The 19,177-nt window shown below is 46.6% G+C and overlaps 1 protein-coding gene across 10 annotated transcripts in view; it reads right to left on the reverse strand.

The window, feature by feature from the left end:
* The window catches only part of LOC137377298 (cyclin-dependent kinase-like 2), a 70,070-nt gene that overhangs the window by 25,652 nt on the left and 25,241 nt on the right, over positions 1-19,177 (reverse strand). For 9 of the 10 annotated variants that reach the window (XR_010976394.1, XR_010976393.1, XM_068046901.1 and 6 more), the window contains exons 3-7: positions 15,953-16,147; positions 13,408-13,586; positions 7,515-7,627; positions 3,830-3,969; positions 491-579 (exon numbers count right to left, since the gene is read on the reverse strand). Coding sequence is in view for 8 of the 10 variants with exons in the window: in XM_068046901.1 (XP_067903002.1) it covers positions 491-579; positions 3,830-3,969; positions 7,515-7,627; positions 13,408-13,586; positions 15,953-16,147 (716 nt within the window). In the remaining 2 variants the exon portion in view is untranslated. The remainder of the gene's footprint in view (positions 1-490; positions 580-3,829; positions 3,970-7,514; positions 7,628-13,407; positions 13,587-15,952; positions 16,148-19,177) is intronic. The other variant, XM_068046877.1, reaches the window with a different exon arrangement.

Consider the following 19,177-nt stretch of genomic DNA (forward strand, 5'->3'; position numbering starts at 1 on the left):
TTCAATAGTCGTGTAGTACCTTGGAACAGGAACAGCCTGAGGATTGGCCAGGCTGCTCGAGCAACACTGAGTTGCCAACTCTGGTTAAATAGATTTCTGGAGGTTTCATCATGCGACCGGGTGCTGCCACATCCCACCCCCATTGGCCACCCAACATGTCCATCATCACGACGCCCAGCCTTCCCTCAACCAATCAGGGAAACAGAATAGACTCTGCGCTACCTGGTTGGAGGATTCTTGACTGTCGGTCAAACATCCCTTCGTTCCTCCATTGCTAATATTTTTATGATTTAAAAAAAGCATTTAAAGGAAATGAAAATAACACACAATATTTTCTTTAAAGCCGCCTATGATTTTTTTTCTGCTGGGTTTTTGCTCACTGCAGTGTCCTAGAAATTTATCTTTAAGTCCCAGAGATTCCAGATTCAATCCTGAAGGGTTAGTAACCACTACATAAATACAAATTCTCCCTTATTTTGCATTACTTCACCTCTCAGAAAAGCCATCAGTTGTGAAATAGTTGTGTTCCAGCAACTCCACACAGGAGGGACGCTTCTCAGGGTCTATCTGTAAACACTTCTGGGAAAAAATAACAATGGCGAAAAGCAATATTAAATGAATAATCCAGCTGTATCAAAACTGCCTTCCATTACCTGCACTACTAACAATAAAATCAAAGAGTCATACAGTCATTATTGCATAGAAGGAGGCCATTAGGCCCATTGAGTCCATACTGGCTCTCGATAGACCAATGCAATCAGTCCCATTCCCCCACTCTATCCCTGTGCCCCAGCAAGTTTATTTCCCTCAAGTACCCATCCAATTTCTTTTGGAAATCATCCACTACCCTCGTGGGCAGCGAGTTCCAAGTCATTACCACATCACTGTTAAAAAGTTCTTCCTCACATTTCCCCTGCATCTCTTTCCCAAAACTTTAAATCCGTGTCCCCTAGTCCTTGTACCATCAGTTAATGGGAAGAATTTTCCTTTGTCTAACTTACCTAAAACTGTCATAATCTTGTACAAATCTATCAAATCTCCCCTCACTCTCCTTTGCTCCAAGGAGAACACAGCTTTTCCAACCTAACCTTGTAGCCTGAGTTGTCAGCCTGGTGAAGCTACAACACAGGACTACTTGCGTGCCAAACAGCATAAATAGCACGCGATAGACAGGGCTAAGCGATCCCATAACCAACGGATCAGATCTAAGCTCTGCAGTCCTGCCACACCCAGTCATGAATGGTGGTGGACAATTAAACAATTAACAGGAGGAGTAGGCTCCACAAATATCCCCATCCTCAATGATGGGGGAGCCCAGCACATCAGTGCAAAAGATAAGGCTGAAGCATTTGCAGCAATCCTCAGCCAGAAGTGCCGAGTTGATGATCCATCTCGGCCTCCTCCTGAAGTCCCCAGCATCACAGATGCCTGATTTCAGCCAATCCGATTCACTCCACGTGATATCAAGAAACGACTGAAGGCACTGGATACTGCAAAGGCTATGGGCCCTGACAATATTCCGGCAATAGTACTGAAGACCTGTGCTCTAGAACTAGTCACGCCCCTAGCCAAGCTGTTCCAGTACAGCTACAACACTGGCATCTACCCGGCAATGTGGAAAATTGCCCAGGTATGTCCTGTACACAAAAAGCAGGACAATTCCAACCTGGCCAATTACCGCCCCATCAGTCTACTCTCAATCATCAGTAAAGTGATGGAAGGTGTCATCAACAGTGCCATCAAGCGGCACTTGCTTAGCAATAGGCTGCTCAGTGATGCTCAGTTTGGGTTCCACCAGGGCCACTCAGCTCCTGACCTCATTACAGCCTTGGTTCAAACATGGACAAAAGAGCTGAACTCAAGAGGTGAGGTGAGAGTGACTGCCCTTGATATCAAGGCAGCATTTGACCGAGTATGGCATCAAGGAGTCATAGCAAAACTGGAGTCAATGGGAACCAGGGAAAACTCTCCGCTGAGTCATACCTAGCACAAAGGAAGATGGTTGTAGTTGTTGGAGGTCAATCATCTCAGTCACAGGACATCACTGTAGGAGTTCCTCAGGATAGTGCCCTAGGCCCAACCATCTTCAGCTGCTTCATCAATGACCTTTCCTCCATCATAAGGTCAGAAGTGGGGATGTTCGCAGATGATTGCACAATGTTCAGCACCATTCACAACTTCTCAGATACTGAAGCAATCCGTGTAGAAATGCAGCAAGACCTGGGCAATATCCAGGCTTGGGCTGATAAGTGGCAAGTAACATTCGCACCACACAAGTGACAGGCAATGACTATCTCAAACAAGAGAGAATCTAACCAACTCCCCTTGACATTCAGTGGCATTACCATCACTGAATCCCCCCTATCAACAACCAGGGGTCACCACTGACCAGAAACTGAACTGGAATAGCCACATAAATACCGTGGCTACAAGAACAGGTCAGAGGCTAGGAATCCGAGTAACTCACCTCCTGACTCCCCAAAGCCTCTCCACCATCTACAAGGCACAAGTCAGGAGTGTGATGGAATACTCTCCACTTGCCTGGATGGGTGCAGCTCCAACAATACGCAGGAGGCTCGACACCATCCAGGACAAAGCAGCCCGCTTGATTGGCACCCCATCTACAAACATTCACTCCCTCCACCACCGACACACAGTGGCAGCAGTGTGTACCATCTACAAGATGCACTGCAGCAACGCCCCAAGTCTCCTTAGACAGCACCTTCCAAACCCACAACCTCTGCCACTTAGAAGGACAAGGGCAGCAGATACATGGGAACATCATCACCTGCAAATTCCCCTCCAAGTCACACACCATCCTGACTTGGAACTATATCACCGTTCCTTCACTGTCTGAGTCAAAATCCTGGAACTCCCTTCCTAACAACACTGTGGGTCTACCTACCCCACATGGATTGCAGCGGTTCAAGAAGGCAGCTCACCACCACCTTCTCAAGGGCAATTAGTGATGGCCAATAAATACTGGCCTGGCCAGCAACGCCCACATCCCATTAACAAATTTTTAAAAAGCTAAAATCCCCCATCCCTGGAATCTTTCTGGTAAATCTCCTCTGCACCCTCTCAAGGACCTTCATGTCCTTTCCAAAGTGTGGTGACCAGAACTGGACACAGTACTATAGCTGTGGCCTAACCAGTGATTAATCATGTCTCATGTTAACATAGTTTTGAATTAAACTATAAATAAAATCCATCACCAGCTGAAACAACTATTTCTTCAAACCAATTGAAAGAGAAAATAGCTATTTCTTTGGCACCAGTTGCTATGGCAATTGAGCTAGAACACCAGTCAGATCTGCTGGACTGGGACATCTCATGGTGTGGCCCCTTTAGACTTTCTTCTGCAACCTTCAGCACGAAAATTGTTTCTACCCTGTAACTTGCTGGGAGTGTGAGCTGATAGCAACGCAGTGAGGGCAACAGGGCATCTGGCACCTCAGTGAATGACGGGACGACAGTCTATCTACTTAACCAATGAGAGTAAGGATCGAGAAAGAAACGAGAACGACAGAGAAGGATATCGGGTAAATTAGAGACAAATAAGGTACAGAAAGAGAAATAAAGAGAGGGAAAGAATGATTGGAATAAGAGAGAGAGAGAAAAGAGACAGAAAGAAAAAGTGCCAAGATTTTTAAATCTTAAACTTGTTTTTTTTAAATCTCAAAAAACAATTTACCACATGCAGGAGTGAGACTCCACAATTTAAATTGTTCTTCTTCTGAACCAGAGAATGTGATCAACATTGCATTAACAATTATGAGGTTAAAAAGGTACTTATGCTGGTGATTACCATGCTCACAATGTCACCTACCTTTACTAAGTCTAAGACCAGGAAAGAGATTTTGGGATAGCGATTTTGAAGAAGTTCTACTTCTTTGATTACAGGCAGGTGCAGTCCAGTAAACAGGGGATTCTTGTAAAAAAGTTCCTGGTGTCTCGGAGTTAGATTACCTGGGGCAGAAAAATACATTGTAAGGATTAAATGAAGACTCTTTCATTAAGATGCACACTTCATATTAGAGATCTGCTGCGTTTATTCAATTTAATAGGCAGGACTCGAATGTACTGATCTCTGCATCTGAATTTCCAAGTTGGCTGGAGCATGCATTCATAAAGATTACCCCTTTCTGTTGGAAATTCTTCCCAGTGACATCAGGAATCTAGATGGAAGACTGAGAGCTGTGCATTCACTGAGCAAAGGCATTCCACACAGAAAGATTCATTCAGCAATCCCCGGGGAACTGAAGGGTTACAACACTATAGCCCCAATTTCCTGACCTACTTCCTTTGAGCATCGCGAGAGAAATTACCTGAAAATATTGACTTCCCCTCTCCTTCAGAGCGACACTTTGTGAACAGATATTGGCCAAGAAACACCAGTGAAATTTGACAGCAGTTAGGAATATGTGGCAGTTCACCAAAACACACTTCATGGTAATTGGTGCATTTGAAAAACAACTTGCATTTCTATAGGACCTTTCGTGACCTCCAGACATCCTAAAGCATGGACAGCCAATTAATTACTTTTGAAATGTACTCTGTTTTAGTCTAGGCAATAATGGCAACTAATTTGTGCACAGAAAGCTCCCACGAACAGCAATGAAATAATGACCAGTAGTCTGTGGTTTTTCTTTACTTAGGAGATAAATATTGACCAGGAGCACCCCCTACTCTTCTTCAAAAAGCAGTCGGGTGATCTTTTACATTCAGCTGAGAGGGTCGACGGGACCTCAGTTTAACATATCATCAGGAAACAGACTATCTGGTCATTATCACATTGCTGATTGTGGGAGCTTGCTGTGCACAAATTGGCCACCCGTTTCCTACATTACAACAGTGACTGTACTTTGAAGGTACTTCATTGGCTGTAAAGCGCTTTGGGAAGTCCTGAGGTTGTGAAAGGTGCTATATTAATGGAAGTTATTTTTGTTTGGTTACTGAAGATTGGCAGAAGCCTAATCCTAATGATTAGAGAATACAACTATCCGGCACCAGTTACTGGTTCCACAGATCAGTGAGCAGTTAATAAATTAGTATGATGGGACTCAGGAAGAACAGAGATTATCACATTCACTTTGGAAAAAACAAATAGCAAAGTGAATAAATAATATGTCACAAATTTCCAATTCACTTTATTTATAAAAGATGAATCACAGTTGTTAGAAACCAAAATTAAACAGTGTCAGGGTGATCAGAATGCCAAAATCGTAAACACTTTTCTGTTGGAAATGTAAAGCTGACTAGATTATAAAAGTAAAAGGAGAAAATGCTGGGAACATTCAGCAGGTCTGGCAGTGTTTGTGGAGAAACAGAGTTAACATTTCAGGTCTGTGACCTTTCATCAGAACCCAGACCTGAAAATTTCCACAGATGCTGCCAGACCTGCTGCGTATTTCCAGCATTTTCAGTTTTTATTTCAGATTTCCAGCATCTGCAGTGTTTTGCTTTTATTGGATTATAAAAGTATTGGGTCTAATCTTAAATGGACTTGAATCTTTCTTACAAAGGACTGGAGCCAGCAGTTCTCTCATGTGGGATGCATTCCAAATGGGTAAAACCGATTGTAACAAAAACCCAGGAATCCACCAGTTCGGCCAAATGTTAGCTGGAAATGTTTTCATAAAAATCCTGCGTTACAGCGTCCATAGCAACACATCCTGATAAAAGCTAATGCAGTTTTAATACAGTCTGATAACCATTCTCTGACTTTGCCTCATTGTCCACATTCCAGTTTGCAGCTGCCAAGTGAAGAAGCCTCTGAATAGCAGTTGCTGTAGACAGTAAACACTCATCTCTGCAGTGCAGCAAGAGTTTTCTTGAAGAGCCGAGCAGTGCGTAGGGACGGAGCAGAGCCAGGCTTCTGTTGTGTACATTAGGGACACATGCAGTGCTGTGATTGCCCCTCAACACTCTCTTGATCAATCCAAAGACCAAACTCAAAGTACTGGCTGTAACTATGCTTCACCCAATTGTGCAGCTCTTCCCCATTGTCCAGAGAGTCAACCTCTGAAGGGTAAAGTTTAAATAAAGCTCAACATCAATCAGTGAATCAGAGCAACTGGAGCAGTGGGAAATCTGCTGCCCGTCTGTACTCCAGACACACTGTTACCAATCTTCCCTGTCAGCTGAGGGTCAAATCCACCTCACATCTGATGTGATTCCAGTTGTCTCTAACTGTTAGCACCAAAATCCCTTTCCCGTCCCCAACTTTTATTGTAAGGTGAGGTGAGAGTGACTGCCCTCAACATCAAGGCAGCATTTGACCGAGTGTGGCACCGAGGAGCACTGGTAAAATTGAAGTCACTGGCAATCAGAAGTGAAAACTCTCCACTAGTTGGAGGCATACGCAGCACAAAGGAAGATGGATGTGATTGCTGGAACTAAACATCTCAGCCCCAAGAAATGCAGGAGTTCCTCAGGGTAGTGTCCTAGGCCCAATCATCTTCAGCTGCTTCATCAATGACCTTCCCTCCATCAGAAGGTCAGAAGTGGCGATGGTTGCTGATGATTGCACAGTGTTCAGTACCATTCAGAATTTTTGCCCACATGCAGCAAGATCTGGGGCTGATAAATGGCATGTAGAATTTAAGCCACACAAATGCCAGACAATGACAATCTCCAACAAGAGAGAATCTAACCATCTCCCCTTTACAGTCAATGACATTGCCATCACTGAATCTCCCACCATCAACATCCTGGGGGTCCCCATTGACCAGAAACTGAACTGGATCAGCCATATAAATACCATGGCTACAAGAGCAGGTCAGAGACTGGGAATTCTGTGGACAGTAACTCACCTCCTGTCTCCCTAAAGCCTGTCCGCCATCTACAAGGCACAAGTCAGGAGTGTGATAGAATATTCTCCACTTGCCTGGATGGGTGCAGCTCCAACAACATTCAGGAAGCTCAACACAATCCAGGACAAAGCAGCCCACTTGATTGGCACCTCATCCACAAACATTCACTCCATCCACCACCTTCAACAGTCAGTGGCAGCAGTGTGTATCACCCATCACCTTCAACATCACCTTCCAATCCTGCGACCTCTACCAACTAGAAGGACAAGGGCAGCAAATACATGGGAACACCACCACCTGCAAGTTCCCCTCCAAGTCACACACCATCCTGACTTGGAACTATATCACCGTTCCTTCACTGTCACTGGATCAAAATCCTGGAACTCCCTTCCTAACAGCACTGTGGGTGTACCTACCCCACATGGACTGCAGCGGTTCAAGAAGGCAGCTCACCACCACCTTCTCAAGGGCAATTAGGGATGGGCAATAAATGCTGGCCTGGCCAGTGATGCCCATATCCCTAGAATGAATTGTAAAAAAAAATTAAATGTCACAATCAGAAGGAAGTGAATGGGAAGAAAGTGAATTGCATGATTGTTTTGAATGACGTCCTCCAATATAAACCAAAGGACGGGATCTGGCACCCCGCACCATCCCTCTCACATGAACCATTTTTGAGAGTGAAACTATTGCACTCACCGAAACACTTGATGATGTGATATAATTGATCAATATCAGAATCTCCAGGAAAAAGTGGCTCTCCTGTCATCATCTCCGTTACCAGGCAACCTACAGCCCATACATCCACGGATCTGAAGACAACGGTAAATACAGATCACATGGTCGCTATTTACATCATCATTCTCCTTAGAACAAAGGACGTTAATGGGAGATTTAATAGAGGTGTTCAAAATGATGAGGGATTTCGATAGAATAAATAAGGAGGGAGAGATGGGCACTCTAGACAGCGTAGAAGAAAAATACAGAATTATGAGAAAGCTGGATGTGGGATTGTTCAATGCAGAATGGAATTATTGAAAGCCCTGAGTCTTTCTTTACACAATCTTTCAGGATATGCAGCAGTTACGAGCACGGAGCACGATACATACTTGGAATGTGCACTGCAGTTCTACCTATCTTTCCGTTGACTTTATTAGAATCCCTTCCCAGTTTAGTTTTCCAAGGGAACAACTATAATATGCTGGCAGCAGTCCAGTGATTCCGGATATGAAAGGCAGAGAGGAACTGAGAGTTACAGTACCTGAATGATGGACACTGAGTACATTATGCTGGAAGTTATTTTGATTACAGGAACGTCCTGTGCCCTATAATTTGATTCCAAATGTTATGATAAAAGCTTGTCGGTGTATGTGGGTAGCAGGGTGATTTTGCAAAAAGGTAGCACACTTCAAAACCCAAATTTCTCAGCTTTGGTGATCTCGTTGGGCACAAAGGCAATGGTGTGATCAGAGTGGGGACACAATGCCAGCTTTCTCCCTGGCATGTTCAACTTCCAAACATCCACCTCTTTTTGGCCAAGACCATAATCATTGAGCTGCAATTCCAACAATTCAACATACACTTGCCCAGCAGCCTTCCCTGCCCTGCCTCTCTTGTCTAAGAGATACAGAAAATAAGACACAGTGTTAGTAACAAGCACTCCAGGAGATCACACCATCAGATAGATCATAACATTCCCTCTATTCTACTCTAACAATGTGCTTCAACCCAACTTTAAAACATCCCTCACTGTAACTAATATATATTTTCAATATCCCATGTCAGGTTTAATTCTCATACTTTTGAAGTCAGCTGTACCTCAGTGGGGAGCTCCCTTGCCTGTGATTCAGTAAGTTGAGGTTTTAAATTCCACTCCAGGAGACCTGAACACATAATCTAGGCCAACACTCCCAGTGCAGTACTGAGGAAGGGCTGCACTGTCGGAGGGTCAGTACTGTGGGAGCGCTGCACTGTTGGAGGCACAGTGCTGAGGGAGTGCTGCACTGTCGGAGGGTCAGTACTGAGGGAGTGCTGCACTGTCGGAGGGTCTGTGCTGAGGGAGTGATGCACTGTCGGAGGGTTAGTACTGAGGGAGTGCTGCACTGTCAGAGGGTCTGTGCTGAGGGAGTGCTGCACTGTCGGAGGGTTAGTACTGAGGGAGCGGTGCACTGTTGGAGGGTCTGTGCTGAGGGAGTGCTGCACTGTCGGAGGGTCAGTACTGAGGGAGTGCGGCACTGTCAGAGGGTCTGTGCTGAGGGAGTGCTGCACTGTCGGAGGGTTAGTACTGAGGGAGCGGTGCACTGTTGGAGGGTCAGTACTGAGGGAGTGCGGCACTGTCGGAGGGTCTGTGCTGAGGGAGTGCTGCACTGTCGGAGGGTTAGTACTGAGGGAGTGCTGCACTGTCGGCGTGCCATTACTTAGGGAGCTCTGCACTGTCAGAGGGTCTGTACTGAGGGAGAGCTGCACTGTTGGAGGGTCAGTACTGAGGGAGTGCTGCACTGTCAGAGGGTTAGTACTGAGGGAGCGCTGCACTGTCAGAGGGTCAGTACTGAGGGAGTGCTGCACTGTCAGAGGGTCAGTACTGAGGGAGTGGTGCACTGTCGGAGGGTCTGTGCTGAGGGAGTGGTGCACTGTCGGAGGGTTAGTACTGAGGGAGCGGTGCACTGTTGGAGGGTCAGTACTGAGGGAGTGCTGCACTGTCGGAGGGTCAGTACTGAGGGAGTGCTGCACTGTCGGAGGGTCTGTGCTGAGGGAGTGATGCACTGTCGGAGGGTTAGTACTGAGGGAGTGCTGCACTGTCGGCGTGCCATTACTTAGGGAGCTCTGCACTGTCAGAGGGTCTGTACTGAGGGAGAGCTGCACTGTTGGAGGGTCAGTACTGAGGGAGTGCTGCACTGTCAGAGGGTTAGTACTGAGGGAGCGCTGCACTGTCAGAGGGTCAGTACTGAGGGAGTGCTGCACTGTCAGAGGGTCAGTACTGAGGGAGTGGTGCACTGTCGGAGGGTCTGTGCTGAGGGAGTGGTGCACTGTCGGAGGGTTAGTACTGAGGGAGCGGTGCACTGTTGGAGGGTCAGTACTGAGGGAGTGCTGCACTGTCGGAGGGTCAGTACTGAGGGAGTGCTGCACTGTCGGAGGGTCTGTGCTGAGGGAGTGGTGCACTGTCGGAGGGTTAGTACTGAGGGAGTGCTGCACTGTCGGAGGGTCAGAACTGAGGGAGTGCTGCACTGTCGGAGGGTCTGTGCTGAGGGAGTGCTGCACTGTCGGAGGGTTAGTACTGAGGGAGCGGTGCACTGTTGGAGGGTCAGTACTGAGGGAGTGCTGCACTGTCGGAGGGTCAGTACTGAGGGAGTGCGGCACTGTCGGAGGGTCTGTGCTGAGGGAGTGCTGCACTGTCGGAGGGTTAGTACTGAGGGAGTGCTGCACTGTCGGCGTGCCATTACTTAGGGAGCTCTGCACTGTCAGAGGGTCTGTACTGAGGGAGAGCTGCACTGTTGGAGGGTCAGTACTGAGGGAGTGCTGCACTGTCAGAGGGTTAGTACTGAGGGAGCGCTGCACTGTCAGAGGGTCAGTACTGAGGGAGTGCTGCACTGTCAGAGGGTCAGTACTGAGGGAGTGGTGCACTGTCGGAGGGTCTGTGCTGAGGGAGTGGTGCACTGTCGGAGGGTTAGTACTGAGGGAGCGGTGCACTGTTGGAGGGTCAGTACTGAGGGAGTGCTGCACTGTCGGAGGGTCAGTACTGAGGGAGTGCTGCACTGTCGGAGGGTCTGTGCTGAGGGAGTGGTGCACTGTCGGAGGGTTAGTACTGAGGGAGTGCTGCACTGTCGGCGTGCCATTACTTAGGGAGCTCTGCACTGTCAGAGGGTCTGTACTGAGGGAGAGCTGCACTGTTGGAGGGTCAGTACTGAGGGAGTGCTGCACTGTCAGAGGGTTAGTACTGAGGGAGCGCTGCACTGTCAGAGGGTCAGTACTGAGGGAGTGCTGCACTGTCAGAGGGTCAGTACTGAGGGAGTGGTGCACTGTCGGAGGGTCTGTGCTGAGGGAGTGGTGCACTGTCGGAGGGTTAGTACTGAGGGAGCGGTGCACTGTTGGAGGGTCAGTACTGAGGGAGTGCTGCACTGTCGGAGGGTCAGTACTGAGGGAGTGCTGCACTGTCGGAGGGTCTGTGCTGAGGGAGTGGTGCACTGTCGGAGGGTTAGTACTGAGGGAGTGCTGCACTGTTGGAGGGTCAGAACTGAGGGAGTGCTGCACTGTCGGAGGGTCTGTGCTGAGGGAGTGCTGCACTGTCAGAGGGTTAGTACTGAGGGAGCGCTGCACTGTCAGAGGGTCAGTACTGAGGGAATGCTGCACTCAGAGGGTTAGTACTGAGGGAGCGCTGCACTGTCGGAGGGTCTGTGCTGAGGGAGTGCTGCACTGTCGGAGGGTTAGTACTGTGGGGGCGCTGCACTGTTGGAGGCACAGTGCTGAGGGAGTGCTGCACTGTCGGAGGGTCAGTACTGAGGGAGTGCTGCACTGTCGGAGGGTCTGTGCTGAGGGAGGGCTGCACTGTCGGAGGGTCAGTACTGAGGGAGTGCTGCACTGTCGGAGGGGCAGTACTGAGGGAGCGCTGCACCGTCAGAGGGTCAGTACTGAGCGAGTGCTGCACTGTCGGAGGGTCAGTACTGAGGGAGTGCTGCACTGTCGGAGGGTCTGTGCTGAGGGAGGGCTGCACTGTCAGAGGGTCAGTACTGAGGGAGTGCTGCACTGTCAGAGGGTCAGTACTGAGGGAGTGCTGCACCGTCAGAGGGTCAGTACTGAGCGAGTGCTGCACTGTCGGAGGGTCAGTACTGAGGGAGTGGTGCACTGTCGGAGGGTCTGTGCTGAGGGAGTGCTGCACTGTCAGAGGGTCAGTACTGAGGGAGTGGTGCACTGTCGGAGGGTCTGTGCTGAGGGAGTGCTGCACTGTCGGAGGGTCTGTGCTGAGGGAGTGCTGCACTGTCAGAGGGTTAGTACTGAGGGAGCGCTGCACTGTCGGAGGGTCTGTGCTGAGGGAGTGCTGCACTGTCGGAGGGTTAGTACTGAGGGAGTGCTGCACTGTCAGAGGGTCAGTACTGAGGGAGAGCTGCACTGTCAGAGATGCCGTCTTTCAGATGTTCAACTGAGACCCTGTCTGTTCTCTCAGGTGGATTTAAAAGGTCAATTCTCATTCCTTTATCACAGAAAAGGAGTAGCAGGCGGCAGCAACAACAACAAATAGCATTTATGTAGCACTTTTAATGAATGTACATTGTCCCGAGGCCCTTCACAACAGCCTTACCGATCAAAATTTGACAGTGATATTAGGACAGATCACCAAAAGCTTGGTTAAAGAGGTAGGTTTTAAGGAGCATCTTAAGGGAAGAGAGAGAGGTAGAGAGGTGGAGCGATTTAGGCAGGGAATTCCAGAACCTAGGGCTTAGACGGCTGAAGGCACAGCCACCAATGGTGGAGTGACGAAAATCGGGATGTGCAAGAGGCCAGAATTGGAGTGCAGATAACTCAGAGGGTTGTGGGGCTGGAGGAGGTTACAGAGATAGGGAAGGGGCCAGGCAATGGAGGGATTTGAAAGGCATCTTTCAAAGAAGACCCAGGGCGTTCTCCCCGGTATCCTGGACCACTATTTATCCCTCAACCATCATCTAATAATAACAGATTATCCAGCCATAATCACATTGCTGTTTGTGGGAGCTTGCTGTGCACAAATTCACTGCTGCATTTCCTACATTAGACTATTGACTGTAAAACACTTTGGGACGTCCTGAGGTAGTGTAAGGCACTATATAAATGCAAGTTGTTGTTGTTTTGTGTTTTTGTTTTTGCTGTAAGCCAGAACCGACTAGTCTGAGATGTAGAAAGTTTACAGACAACAGATAGAGGAGACCTCCGCCGGTCAGTATGGTCAGTATGGAGGTCAGTATAGAGGAGACCTCCGCCGGTCAGTATGGTCAGTATGGAGGTCAGTATAGAGGAGACCTCCGCCGGTCAGTATGGTCAGTATGGAGGTCAGTATAGAGGAGACCTCCGCCGGTCAGTATGGTCAGTATGGAGGTCAGTATAGAGGAGACCTCCGCCGGTCAGTATGGTCAGTATGGAGGTCAGTATAGAGGAGACCTCCGCCGGTCAGTATGGAGGTCAGTATAGAGGAGACCTCCGCCAGTCAGTATGGGTTTGGTTTGAAATTAGTTCCTAAAGGCGAAGGGGCCAGTATGTTCATTTGATCTAATTAAGGTATTTAAAAGTGATTAAAGGAGTTGATAGAGTAAACTCGACTGGAGTTTTCGAGACTGAGTTTGACAGATGTTTGTTCAGTTGGGGTATTAAGAGATATTGAGCAAAGACAGGTAAATGGATTTGGTCTACTGATAAGTAATGATCTAATTGAATGGTGGAATGGTCTTGAGGGGCTGAATGGCCTCCTGTTCCTATGTTTGTTCTTTTGACATACTGTTCTCTCCCTCCCTCCAAGTCCACTCCCTTGAATTTAATACTGAGCAGGAGAAAGACATACAGAATGCTGGGTGGTTGGGTTTTGGACAGTTGCTGTTTGAGAATGATTCCCTCACTCTGAAATACTTACTTGCCATACTTGGTGTCTCCAACTAAGAGTTCAGGGGCTCGATACCAACGAGTTGCTACATAGTCCGTGTAAATCTCCCCTGGGGCAGCTAGTGTACGTGCAAAGCCAAAATCGCACAGCTTAACCATGCCGGACTCAGACACCAATATGTTTTCTGGTTTAATATCCCGGTGAATGACCTGAAAGGAAATACACATCAGGATAAACAAGCTGAGTACCAAAATACTCCAATTACTTTGGAATCCTCTGTGAACTATGTTACACTGTTATTTTATAATGTATTCTAACCCCTCTCTCACTGAGAGAGGTACATGCTTTTACAACAAGGCAAAAACAAGATTTCAACATTAAATCTTGATATCAGAACCTAGATTGGCAAAGAAACAATCCCACCTCCCAGATAACTGCATATATACTCAAAAAGGAAAGACTTGTAAGGGTCTGGGGGAAAGAGCAGGGGGATTGGGACTAATTGGATAATTCTTTCAAAGAGCTGGCACAGGCACGATGGACCGAATGGCCTCCTCCTGTGCTGTATGATTCGATGAACTCCCTCCAATATGTTTTACCTACAGAGAGTGCAGCCATATTAGTGTGTTTTAGTGATGGAGAGGATTTGGATGAGAGGTTCAGCTCTTTGCTAGATAGAGATCAGCAGTGGCAGCAGCTGTTCCCTACTGGCCTTCTCAATGGATTTCATTCAGAAAGAAGACTGCGGAAAGTAAATATTTCCAATGAAATGAGGTTTTTAAAAAGCAGCTTGAGATGGAACACACGATCTACAGATAGATTTAGCTTGTTACTTTTATACAGGTTAGCACATGCCGAGATTACCACAAACTCTGGAGCAGGTGGCACAGACTCAGGCTTAAAACCAGAAGGTGTTTTGATTTAACCAATTGAATGTGCGGAATGAACTATCTAAAGAGGTAAATAATGTGAAGGAATGTAAGGCAGAATTGGGCAGAAACTTGAGGGAGTGGATGATTGATGATTAGATTAGAGATACAGCACTGAAACAGGCCCTTCGGCCCACCGAGTCTGTGCCGAACATCAACCACCCATTTATACTAATCCTACACTAATCCCATATTCCTACCACATCCCCACCTGTTCCTATATTTCCCTACCACCTACCTATACTAGTGACAATTTATAATGGCCAATTTACCCATCAACCTGCAAGTCTTTTGGCTTGTGGGAGGAAACCGGAGCACCCGGAGGAAACCCACGCAGACACAGGGAGAACTTGCAAACTCCACACAGGCAGTACCCGGAATCGAACCCGGGTCCCTGGAGCTGTGAGGCTGCGGTGCTAACCACTGCGCCACTGTGCCGCCCTATATGGATGTTAAGATTTTAGGATGAGCCAGATAGAGCAGTCTGTACTTTCCTATGTTCCTATAAAGTACAGATCAATCGAACAAGAGACAAGGCAGCTAGTCCTGGTCCTGTGCAATACCTGTCCATATATTCAGGACACCAGATAGTTTTATTTAATTTATTCATGGGATGTGGGCGTCGTTGGCTCAGCCAGGCATTTGTTGCCCATCCCTAAGTGCCCTTGAGAAGGTGGTGGTGAGCTGCCTTCTTGAACCACTGCAGTCCACGTGGTATGGGTACACCCACAGTGCTGTCCTTCACGGGTTTGGAAGGTGCTGTTGAAGAAGTATTGGCGAGTTGCTGCAGTGCAGCTTGTATATGGTACACATTGCTGCCTCTATGCTGATGGTGGAGGGAGTGAATGTTTAATGTTGTGGATGGGGTGCCAATCAAGCGGGCTGCTTTGTCCTGGATGGTGTCGAGCTTCCTGTGTGTTGTTGGAGCTGCACCCATCCAGGCATGTGGGGAGGTGGTGGCGTAGTGGTAATGTCAATGAACTAGTAATCCAATGGCCCAGGCTAATGCCCTGGGGACACAGGTTCAAATCTCACCAAAACAGCTGGTGAAATTTTCATTCAATTAATTAATACAAATCTGGAATATTGAAAGATAGTCTCAGTAATGGTGCCATGAAACTTTCATCGATTGTTGTAAAAACCCAGCTGGTTCACTGATGTCCTTTAGGGAAGGAAATCTGCCGTCCTGACCTGGTCTGGCCTACATGTGACTCCAGACCCACAGCAATGTGGCTGCCTCTTACATGCCCTCTGAAATGGCCTAGCAAGCCACTCAGTTGTCAATGGCCATTAGGGATGGGTAACAAATGCTGGTCTTGCCAGTGATGCCCACATTCTATGAAGGCATTAAAAAAAATTCCATCACACTCCTGACTTGTGCCTTGTCGACGGACAAGCTTTGGGGAGTCAGGAGATGGGTTACTTTGTACATTGAGATAGGGAGTGTGCATTATTAGTCAACTGACTCACTAATTATTCCAAGTGTAATGAAGGAGTTGACTGGTTATTCTGGATAACGAGTGTTTTCTTTGCAATATCACACAGCATGATTTTGATCAGTCTTGTTTGTTGTCAGATAGCAGCCTCTGAGAACCTAATAAAGGGGCAGCAGAGAGACTCTGTGTATTCCAGGACACCTCACTCACATTGTGACTGTGACAGAAGGCTGTTCCTCGCAGGATCTGAATCAGATACTTTCTAACTTTGTCATACTCTAAGCCATTTGGGAAACGCTCCAGATCATCCAATACAGTGTGGTCCACAAACTCAAAAACCAGGTACCAGCGCTTTTTCCTCTTGCACACTTCGAGCAGATTGACCAGGTTCTCGTGTCGCAGTTGCTGTTAAAACAAGAAGGGAAAAGAGAACAATTTTTCCTGACAGGTTTGTAGATTTTCAGATAAACGTTGAGGTTTTCTCACAGCTACAAGCAAAACAGAACAAGTGAAGAGAGTGCCTCTCCCACTGGGGAGAAGGCAGCTTGGCAGTTTTAAACAAACAAAACCAGATCAGTATATCGCAAGGGTGATTAAGAATAGACAATAATTGGTGACTTTCCTGTTTTACTTGCAACAAAAAATAAATACAAAATATGTATACATTACCAAAAAGAAGTAAAAGATATTTTGAAAGATGCACATTATTTTGTTCAGATAGACCAATTCTGTAGTCATATATTTCATGCTATATATTTCTATTAAAATGAACCATAGAATCATAAGATCTTACAGCACAGAAAGAGGCTATTTGGCCATTGTGAATGTGAAAGTCACCAACAAAATCCTTTGGGACTGCATCTATGCCACGTTGTCCTTCATTATCCTTCTTGACCCCTCTGACGGGTGATGTTCTTGGGACTGGAGTGAGGTTTAGCCAAGTTTAGTTAGAAATATGAGGCAAAGACAGAGACACAGGCAGCAGACTGTTCTATATAATGGAGTCACTTTCTCTTTCAACCCCCTCTGCTGGCTCATGTGTACATGGTAGCCTCAAGTGAACAATATGTACAATGCAATTCTCAAAACACTACATGACACATTCTGCATGTTGATCAATCCATTGCCTCTCATTACCTTGCCTTTATAGTACACCTTAATGATGCCACTCTCTTCTGTTTCCCATCTTACTTGAACAAACACAGCCACTACAGCTCCTAGAATCGTAGAATCACACGGTACAGAAGGAGGCCATTCAGCCCATCGTGCTTGTGCTGGCTCTTTGAAAGAGCTATCCGATTAATCCCACTCCCCCTGCTCTATCCCCACAGCCCTGCAAATATTTATCCAATTCCCTTCTGAATGTTACTATTTTATTGGCTATTGGGCAAAGTAAGCACTGGTTGGATTTTTTTTTTACAGTTTGTTATTATAAATTATACTATGCTGTCGATCACTTGGGAGAATTAAGGTCAAATTACTGGCATATATCTCCAGTTTAACCTAATGGAATACTGAGAGCCAATTGTCCAATTAAAGCCCAACCACTGTATCACTTGACATCACAAATTATGACATCAGGATCAACAAGAAAATCTGCCAAATTAGAAATAGTAAAGATTCCAACACCACTAGATGTCTTGTAGGGGAGGTGGTGTGTGCAGGGGGGCAGTACAGTACCATTGTGGTTATGTTACTGTACTAGTAATGCAGAAGCCTGGACTAATGATCTGCATGAGATCAGCTGGGGAATTTAAACTCAATTGATTAAATAAAATCTGGAATAAAAAGCTAGGATCAATAAATGTGACCATGTAACTGCTGGATTGTCAGAGAAACCCATTCCTGAATCGCAGTCCTAACAAATTCCAACCAATTTCTTATCCAATTCAGAACTGGACTCAGCAGCTGAATCTTGGTCACAGTCCATCCGTTCTGGACTTGAAGAAAAATGTATTCTCCAAAGGGTCAGTAAAGAGCAGCCAAAATAAATAAGACCATACAGGCTGTTCAATTTGCTGTTTGACTGCAGGTCTCCCACATGCAAGTGTATTTATTGATAGCAGTTTAGTCACTCAGTGGGAGTTGACATGCAGCGACATGGACTAGATAGTGTTTGACAATGACTACCTTGGCATCACTTCAATTCTCGCCACTCGATCCCTATCTCAAACCAGATTTCCATGATCGATTGAACTTTATAGTCTCAGGCAGCAACAACAAAGACTTGCATTTATATAGCACCTTTAAAGTAGTAAAACATCCCAATGTGCCAAACGGGGGCGCTGTCAGACATAAATTGACACTGGACCTTTATTGCAAGGAGGATAAAGTATAAAAAGTTGGGAAATCTTACTTAACTGTACAGGGCATTGGTGAGACCGCACCAAGAGTACTGTGAACAGTTTTGGTCTCCTTACTTAAGGAGGGATATACTTGCATTGGAAGCAGTTCAGAGAAGGTTCACTAGGCTGATTCCTGGGATGAAGGGTTTGTCTTATGAGGAAAGGTTGAACAGGCTGGGTCTGTACTCATTGAAATTTAGAAGAATGAGAGGTGATCTTATTGCAACATATAAGATTCTGAGGGGGCTTGACAGGGTAGAGGCTGAGACAATGTTTCCCTTTAAGGGGTCTCCCCTTCAAGACGATGAGAAGGAATTTATTCTCTCAGATGGTTGCTCATCTTTGGAATTCTCTTCCCCAGAGAGCAGTGGAGACTGGGTCACTGAATATATTCAAGGCTGAGTTAAACATATTTTTGATCTACATGGGGGTGGGGGGGGGGGCAGGAAAATGGAGTTGAAGCCACAATCAGGTGAATTGAATTGAAAGGTGGAACAGGTTTGAGGGGCTGAGTGGCCTACTCCTGCTCCTAATTCGTATGATCTTACGATCAGATAAGGAGATATTAGGAGAGGTGACCAGACGCTTGATCAAAGAGGTCGGTTTTAAGAGGTATCGCAAAGAAGGAGTGAGAGACAGAGAGGTTTAGGGAGGGAATTCCAGAGCTTAGGACCCGGGCAGCTGACAGAACGGCCGCCAATGAAGGAGTGATTAAAATCGGGGATGCTCAAGAAGCCAGAATTAGAGGAGCACAGATATCTCGGAGGGTAGTGGGGCTGGAGGAGATTACAGAGATAGAGCGGGAGAGAGGCCATGACGGGATTTGAGAACAAGGATGAGAATTTTAAAATGAAGGCCAGATTGTATGTACATTGAGGAGCCTGCCCGATCTTGCTCCACATGCTGTACCCAGTTAGTCCTTTACATCCAAGTGCATTAAGAGGAATATCTACCCCACAGTTCCACACTACAAATTTTCAAAGATAGATCTTCCATTTCTACAGTGCCTTTCACAACCTCAGGACATCCCAGTCAATTAAATACTTTTGAAGTCTAGTCACTGTTGTAATGTAGGAAATGCAGCAGCCAA

Source organism: Heterodontus francisci, chromosome 1 (assembly GCF_036365525.1).
Source record: "Heterodontus francisci isolate sHetFra1 chromosome 1, sHetFra1.hap1, whole genome shotgun sequence".
Taxonomy (NCBI): Eukaryota; Metazoa; Chordata; class Chondrichthyes; order Heterodontiformes; family Heterodontidae; genus Heterodontus; species Heterodontus francisci.